The sequence below is a fragment of the Ranitomeya variabilis genome, chromosome 7, assembly GCF_051348905.1.
Source record: "Ranitomeya variabilis isolate aRanVar5 chromosome 7, aRanVar5.hap1, whole genome shotgun sequence".
NCBI lineage: Eukaryota > Metazoa > Chordata > Amphibia > Anura > Dendrobatidae > Ranitomeya > Ranitomeya variabilis.
Genome location: NC_135238.1, coordinates 44,656,519 through 44,665,479, shown reverse-complemented (window position 1 = coordinate 44,665,479; position 8,961 = coordinate 44,656,519). Strand labels below are relative to the sequence as shown.

Sequence of the window (8,961 nt, the reverse complement as noted above, 5' to 3'; positions counted from 1 at the left end):
AAGAGCTCAGCTAAATTGTCTCTATATTTAGAATGGTTGAAATGCTCTAACCTGTTCTGCAGTTCACCAACTATACCACTGAAAAATGTTAATTGAAAACATTTCACTGTATTGAAACCAAGAGAAAGGCATCTGCATCTCCTGAGTGTCTTTACAGAGTGTCTGTAAAGAGGAGCGGAGCCGTGCAATGCATGGAAGACCAAGAAGAGCTAGGAGGTGTCCATTATGGTAACATGTCCACACACATACGCACGCATGCACACACACACACACTAACGTAAGACCCCGTTTTTCTCTAGTGGGTCGGGGCGCAGAAGACGAGTACCTCACCTGCAGCTACCACCCTGAGCCCCGTTACAATGGCTTACTTCAGCGTGTGGTATAACATTAAGTCAGGTTATAACTTGTGACTCTTCTACGCTAACCTGATCCTCTACAGTTACTGGCTTATGAGGCCTAATACAAAGTGATCTTGGAGCATCTTCTCTGTTTTTGTAAAGGATATATCCCCCCCCCCCCCCCCCCCGTTATTCTACTACTGTAAAATAGTTGAAAATTCTTGCAGAATAAAAGGAAAGTGCTTGCCCCTTCTTCTGGGAAGATTGTGCTCCATGCAGCCAATAAATTTAATAAAGCCGTCATAGGCCTGCTGTTCGGTATGTCACTGGGGCCAACTAGTGGACCAATAACGTCGTTCAGTACATACAAAAGCCGAATCATGGAGGATCAAGAGGATTGTGGCAATGACTAAAGGAACAACATCATAAATCACAATGTTGAGCATGCAGAAAATGCAAAAGGGACAATCTACTAAAATAGCATAAAACCTCAAAACAGACCGATTCTGGGCCGATCCAAAACAAATGTCCATAGTCTGGTCATCGAATAAGGGCAGGATAGGGAATTCTAGCATTTGTACCTGAGCCCTGGTGTTCCATGGTACCCACAAGCCCTTCTGGCATATAGAAGGCACGTGTATTATATGCATTTGGTAGGTTGCGGGACCAGTTCAGGTGCTGAATCAGGGAAGATAAGCTTTTGGTTGCATCTTTGCTAGGCACAACGCTACAGAATACAATGTCTTGTAGGTACAGCACGGTACTCAGGATGTAGAGTTATAAGGCGCCTTTCTATTCCTCATATGGCTTCCCCAGTGTCGCACAGTCATGTTCTCACCCTCCTTAGAGTACGCTGCACATCTATACATCACAGAGTCCATGATACATGAGTAACGCTTCATTTCTCTTTTGGTGGTGCTATTGGAAGAAGGGTCAAATGTTGAGCGTTACCCAGATTGTCGCTGTGTATTAGGAACACCATGTAATCAGCTTTTTCTCTCTTGACCCTGTACTAGAAAAGGAAGCAAGTAGGACAACCCCTTTAAGTATGACAATGTTGATCTTTTTTTTCTTTATTATCCTCATAGAAAATAATACTATAGATTACACTCTGGTTTCACATAAGGCTGATGCTTTTCGTTTTCTGTAGCTCACTCAGTCAGTTTGTCTGTACAGACTGTGGCAAGATGAGCAGAGTCCTCTCATTCTCATTAGATGATAATAAAAGTTTTGTGGTATTTGTGGAAGCCTTCGATAAAGCAGAATAACAACATTTTATTCTATACACACAAATCTGTATGCAGTTCCCTGTTTTCTTATTTGTCTCTGGAGACTATAATGATCTACAACTAGAGTTGAGCAAAAGATTCGCTCTCCCCTAATCTGGCTTCCAGTCTACTGAGGAGTTACTCCGGGGCAGACTGCATTCCTGGGGCCAGCATCCCAGGCATCTCATAGAGTAAGACATAAAGACGTCGCAAAATCCAGATACAGGGCTGAACACATCGGATACAGAAGTGAACACTGCCCCTCCTGGCCTGACTTCCTTGGAGGACTCAACACCGAATATGGGCAGTACAAATCATTTTGCTCAATTCTATCCATAAGATTGAATTATTCAAACATTAATAATGTTTTCATTATTATTAAAAATTTCAAATTATTGAAATTTTACAAATTTTTGAGTTTCACAAATTTTTACATTCCACAAGATTTTTCAATTTTTTTTTTTTTAAGTTTTTCATGTTTTTTTGTTTTCACTTTTACAGTTTTACTTGGTTCTTAGAAATGGAAACACAGAATATCAGTCTCTAAGATTGGAGTATTGTTCACAGATATCTCGAATGTGGCTTCTCAGGACCAAACAAGAATACCTGAAAATCCTCCGGTGAGCTTTGGCTGTATGATAATAATAGTACTGGTCACGTGTTTTTCATAGTTGGAGGGTCCTCTGTTGGCTCCCATCTACAATAGTCATATCGGGATCAAAGCAAAATGTATTTTTCAACTTCTCATGGAGTGAAAAGGCATTCTACACTGGATACTGCTTGTTTACAGGAGTAGGATCTGCCCACCAATGCCTGAACTAAAGTAGAACCAAAAGATGAATACTATACATACTGCCAACCTACCCAAGATTTGGCCCACCTCTACTAAAACATATTTTTTAAGTAAAAAAAATTAAATTGGGTGATTGGGACAAATTTATTATAATATGTGTTGTATTATTCCTGATAGTGGGCATGTAGATATGGGTCCTTTCATTCCTAGTCTACCTAATAAATATTGTCCAACCATCCTTTTGGGCTGCACCCATTTTGCAAAAAGTTGTAAAGTTTGGCCTTATTTAGTGACATCCATCCAACTATACAAAGAAGTTCATCTTCCTTATATATTTTCGGAACACTTCATCCCTTACACCATAAATCAAAGGACTGATATATCTGGGGATGCACATGAATAAGAAAAAGTTGGTTATTGGTATAAAATAGAAATATTTCCTCAAGTAAGCATCAGTGAAGGAATATGAAAAATACATCATACAGAGTCCGAGCTGGAAGGCGTGAAGAAGAACAGTTTTCTCTGCCTTAAAAGCAGAAGACCTCCCAGATCCAATCTTCCGAGCCACCACCATAACTTTCACATAGGTGTAAAGGATGACCAATCCCACCAAGATGAAGGTGGTGATCTCCATCAATGACCTTAGGGTTAATTGAAAACTGTTCATTGCAAATGTTGACCACTGACATATCAAGCTGGTGGAGAAGAAATTCTTTGGCATTGAATAACACATGGCGATAAAGTCAGGCACCAGAGGAGTGCTACTCAGAAGCCACATGACTCCAATGACCAAAAGAGACCTCTGCATGGTGCAGACTTGTGCATGTCTTAACGGATAGCAAATGGCAAAGTAACGTTCAAAGGACATGATGGCCAAGTTGTAGGCTGTCACCTTAAATGAACTTGTGGAGTACATGACGAGGGCATAACATATCGGCACAGGGATGTACACATCAAATATAGCTACAAGAGAGACGAATATCAACACAGAAAGTAGCAAGGTATCGTTTATGAGCATGTGGACAAACAGGATGTAGCGAGCATTCTCCCGAACATGAGGAGTGGTGAAGAAGACGTACAAGATGATTGTCACAAAGTAGATGAAGACACAGAAGGACAGGAGCACTAAGGCAAGCAGGGTACTCCTCACGATTTCTACAGTTTGATTGTTCGTCTTGTTGCTGACCTCAGTGAAGTTGACCATTATCAGAATAGTAACAGAAAATCTTCTGGTTGAAGTCCTCATGCTAAAGAAAAAGGACAGTCATAACCTAAAGCACAAGCAACAGTTAGGCAATAGTTATCAGACCTAAATTGATGGTCCTCAAGTTGCAGAAAGTTTGCTACATTGCTTTTCTCATTGAAATTCATGAAAGTCATCAGAGTAGGACAACTTGTAGGCAACCAAATGGACTCTAGAGATATTAGAGTCCTAGTGAGGAATTCTTCTTCTAGTGACTGAAAGTATCTATACACATTAGATTTCTGGCAAAGGATCCCCCCAAATTATTACTAAAATACAAGGGGCAGGTAATTGCACCATGCCTTTTTAAGATGACACTTCCTACAACTGAAATCACATTCTGCACATGTGAAAAAAAATGAATTTGAAGGGAAATTTCAGCTATGAAACCTCCAGAATGTAGCTCTGGCTGCAGGCTAACCTCCCTCAACCATCGTTTACCATGCAGCAAGTCTAACAGACATCACATTATATACAGCATAAAGTGACACTCATAAAGTACCATCAAAACTCATAGTATTTGTCCCCCATACCCTAAATATGGTTCCTGGTGCTATTGTTACCTCTGCACCCATATATCTGGGTTTTGCCTCTGGGCATCACAGGTTTCTAAAGACCTACTGGAATGGTTCTAGCTACCCCATTATCAGTTTCTACTACTTACTGTACGAGGATTATGTAAGTGTTTCCATTTACATCAACAAGCTGCATAATCTATATAGTGAGAAGGATACGGGACAATGGAGGGGCTGAGCTCTATATATCTGCTTCTCAGCCCCTGATGTATTCCAAAGGATGAGTAATGTCAGAGATTGGTTTTGACATCAAAATTCTGTTTCTGAACATCATGGAAGTAATAACCCACAAGAGACTTCAGCCTTACAGATGTTGAACCTTGATTTATCCTTATGGAATTGTGAGGAGATCCGCAGTATAAGCACAGAAAATAGATAGAAAGATAGATAAAAGGTAGATAATAGATAATAAATAGATAGATAATAGATAAATAGATAATAGAAACATACTAGTTAGATAGATAATAGGTAGATAATGGATCGGTGATTGATAGATAGATACCAGGCCCTGGTAGAACCTGTGTATTCTGATTGTAGGCCGACCATCCTGACAGCCAAAGGGGTAGTTGATGTCTGCAAGGGGAGGGTACCGATACACATCCTGAATTGTGGGGGAAAAGAGGTCCATTTATCCAGATATGCCACCATTGCTAAACTGTTAACTGTCAGTAACAATGCCATACAAACAGCAGAGAGCTTGGTCCCGTCCCAACCAGGAGGAGGACAATGGCTCTGCAGGACAGCTGGAGGATTGGTGTCAGAAACTGCACGTAGGCATTGACTCCACTCCTTTGCACCAAAAGCATGGGGCTTACCGAGTGGTCCAGGAGTATGAGCGGGTATTCAACAAACACCCACTAGACTTTGGGCAGGTAAAAGGGGTTCAACACCATATCCCCACTGGAGAACATACACCCATTAAAGAAAGGTACCAGCCTGTAACCCCCGCTCACTATCATTGTGCCAAAGATATGTTACAGGAGATGAAGGAGACTGGTCTGGTCAAAGATAGTTGTAGCCCCTGGGCAGCTCCATTAGTCCTCGTTAGAAAAAAAGATGGTACCATGAGAACGTGTGTTGACTACAGGTGAATCAACAGCATTGACTACAGGTGAATCAACAGCATTACACACAAGAATGCCTACCTATTACCTAGAATTGAGGAGCCGTTAGCGGCACTGAGATCCGCTAACTATTTCCCCACCTTAAATCTCACCAGTGGGTATTGGCAGCTTCCCGTGGCAGAGTCAGATAAAGAGAAGACTGCCTTCACAACACCAATGGGTCTTTCCGAGTTCAACTACATGCTATTCGGGCTGTGCAATGCACCAGGGACGTCTAAGAGGATGATGGAGTGTTGCCTCGGGCACAAGAACTTTAAGACTGTTCTGCTGTACCTGGATGACTTCATCGTATTCTCCAAAACCTAAGAAGACCATTTGAAGCACCTGGCTGAGGTGTTTGAAGCCCTGTCCAACTTTGGCCTGAAGGTGAAGCCGTCCAAATGCCACCTGCTGAAGCCCAAGGTCCAGTACCTAGGTCACGTGGTAAGCGACTAAGGTGTGGCACCGGTGTGGCCAAAACCCAGCAACATTCATGATGTATGGCAGTTCCTCGGGTTGGTAGTCTAATACCAAAGATTCATCAAGGACTTTACCAAGCTAGCCGCACCCCTGCAAGACTTGCTAGTGTGCCAATCTAAGAAGGCCAAGAGCAAGACTCCTCCGTTCGAGTGGAATGACAGGTTGGAAGAATCCTTCACCCGTTTGAAGTTGGCTCTCATGGGAGATGAAGTCCTGGCCTATTCTGACTATGACCAACCGTTTATACTCTACACAGATGCCAGCAACATGGGTTTCGGAGCAGTGCTGTCCCAGGTGCAGAAAGGCAGAGAGAAAGTGATTGCCTACACCAGCAGGAAGCTTCATCCCACCGAAAGGAACCCCAACAACTATAGTTCCTTTAAGTTGGAGTTTCTCACCATAGTCTGGGCTTCAAGCACTACCTAGCTTCAGTAAAATTCACCGCTGACTCACCTGGAAACGGCAAAGCTAGGTGCATTGGAACAGCGATGGATAACCCGTTTGTCTAACTACGAGTTTACCATCAAGTAAAAAGCAGGGCATAAGAACAGTAATGCTGATTCAATGTTGAGGATGCCCAATTTACCAGAAGAGGAAGAAGATCCGGAAGCACTCAAAGAGATCAAGTTACCAGCCTTCCACCGCCCCGGAGGCCCAGTACTCCCATTGTGTGAGGAGCCAGCGCAATGACAGGCGAGAAGCCACACTGAACCCATTGCCCCACCACAGATGGGCAGAAACGCAGGATAGTGATCCAGCAGTCCGCCTAGTAAAGGAGCTACTGACACAAGCTGATTCACACCGTGGTCCAGATGCTCCACAATAGACACAAAAATTGTGGAAGGAGAAGGGCAAGCTGTTCATCTATGAGGGTAAGCTGTGTCGGAGGAACATCGACCAATGCACTCACGAACTGGTCTGGCAGGTGGTGGTCCCTAGGTGAGATGTGCCAATGGTCTTGGAAGTGTACCACGATGGAGCAGGACACTTCAGATGGAAGATGTTGGAGGTTCTACTTCGTGAAAGATTCTACTGGATTGGCATGAGGATAGCCATTGAGACATGGTGCCGAGAATGTGGCCCCTGCAAGCTGCACAGGAAAGACCGTAACAGCCAGAGGGCTCCCCTACAGCCCATGGTCACCAAACAGCTGCTTGAACTGGTAGCCTTGGACCACGTGAAGCTGACCCCAAGCCATTCAGGCTATGTCTACGCCCTGACCATAGTGGACCATTACTCAAGGTTCCTGGTAGCTGTGCCCATCAAGGACCAAACAGCAAAGAGGGCAGCCAAGGCATTTCAACAACACTTTTGTCGACCACATGGATACCCTGAAAAGGTGCTCCTTGACCAAGGCCCAGCCTTTGAGGCAGAAGTGTTCCAGGAGTTCTGTAACCTGTACGGATGCAAGAAAATCACACAACGCCATATCATCCACAGACAATTGACATGTGTGAGAAAATGAACCAGGTGGTAATTGACTTGTTGAAGACCTTGCCCCTGGAAGAGAGAAACCAATGGCAAGAGAAATTACTGGACTTTGTAGATCTATACAACCATATCCCGGTAAATTCCACCAACTGAATTCCAGCCTGGCACATCACCAAATGCAGACTGGGATACAGAGCAGCAGCAGCAATACCGCAAAGTGGAAAGAAGCTTGTACCAAGCAAGACAGAGGCAGGAGAGGAACTATAATCAGCATGCCCCTGCAGTTCCTTTATCACCTGGAGAACAAGTTCTAAAAAGAAAAAGAAGAATTCACAAACTAGATGATCAGTGGGAGGCAGAACCATACACCGTCATGCCTTCAAACTTTGATAACACCAAAGTGTGCCTCATCAGTCAAGATGGAGGAGAGACCTCAAAAGCAGTATCAAGAGATCATCTGAAGGTATGGCCTGACCAACTTAGAGACAGAGAGAAAGACCAAGATACCCCTCAACCCATAGAAGAGAAGGAAAAGAAAATCCATACCATTCTTGGAGACTTTCCCCAGTCATAGAAACAGGTAAATCAAGCCATCATAGTACCTGTCCTGATCTTTCCCAAACCAACTGCACCTGAAGCAGCAGAGACTGAAGACCAACCTGAAAACCAGCTTGGTTTTTGTAAATTTTTATATTTTTGAAACCTTGTAACCCTTTAATAATTGTTCACCTGTTAACATGTTTTCTTTATGTTTCCTCAGTCCGGGAGTACTGAATTGTACTAGGGGGGAATGTGCCACCCCAGGTGTCTGGTTGCCACATTGGCATTGCCTTCTTCATAGGGAGGGGTGATATCTGTTGTGAATTTGGTTTTTGGGCTCCCCCGGTGGTCTCTGGTGGTACTGAACTTGTGTGCTTCACCTGTTTCCATCAGGATGTGGGAGTTTTCTATTTAGCCTTGCTCCTCAGTCACTCCTATGCCGGCCATCAATGTAACCAGAAGCCTTTCTGTTGCATGTTCCTGCTCCTAGTCAACTATCAGCTAAGTTGGACTTTTAGTCCTAAGTTTGTTTTGCATTTTTGTTCCAGTCCTCAGTGTTTGATTATTTCTGTGGCTGGAAGCTCTTGTGAGCTGAAATTGCCACTCTGGTGTCATGAATTGATATTAGAGTCTTTAAAGTAATTTCAGGATGGTATTTTGAAAGGGTTTTCAGCTGACCGTGAAGTTCCCTTTTCTGTTTTCCTACTATCTAGTAAGCGGACCTCCATTTGCTAAACCTATCTTCATACTACGTATGTCAATTTCCTCTGAAATCACCGTCAATATATGTGGGGGCTTCTGTCTGCCTTTTGGGGAAATTTCTCTAGAGGTAAGCCAGGTCTGTATTTTCCTCTGCTAGGGTTATTTAGTCCTCCGGCTGGCGCTGGGCGTCTAGGGGTAAAACGTAGGCACGCTACCCGGCCACTGTTAGTTGTGCGGTAGGTTTAGCTCACGGTCAGCTCGAGATTCCATCTTCCAAGAGCTAGTCCTTATTTATGCTCTTCTATGTTCTCTTGCCATTGAGAACCATGACAGATATCATGCCTGGACACAAGAAGGGATTTCCTAATCAGGTAATACAAACACACAACACCTTCCTAACTCCAGACCAGAAGGGGGAGCTCTAATCCTGGTTTCAGGGTAGCTTCCCTATAAGTTCTGGTCTGGAGATGGGGTTAGTGAGTTTAGTG

At 43.6% G+C, this 8,961-nt stretch overlaps 1 protein-coding gene across 1 annotated transcript; it reads right to left on the bottom strand.

Moving 5' to 3' along the window:
* Positions 1-2,703: 2,703 nt before the first annotated feature.
* Positions 2,704-3,603, bottom strand: LOC143786211 (odorant receptor 131-2-like). Its single transcript, XM_077275500.1, has one exon. The coding sequence runs from the start codon at positions 3,601-3,603 to the stop codon at positions 2,704-2,706; it is 900 nt and encodes a 299-aa protein (XP_077131615.1).
* Between the last annotated feature and the right edge of the window lie 5,358 nt (positions 3,604-8,961).

Excerpts from the sequence above, each read along its gene's own strand:
- LOC143786211 (XM_077275500.1), bottom strand. The coding sequence starts at position 3,603 with ATGGTCAACTTCACTGAGGTCAGCAACAAGACGAACAATCAAACTGTA.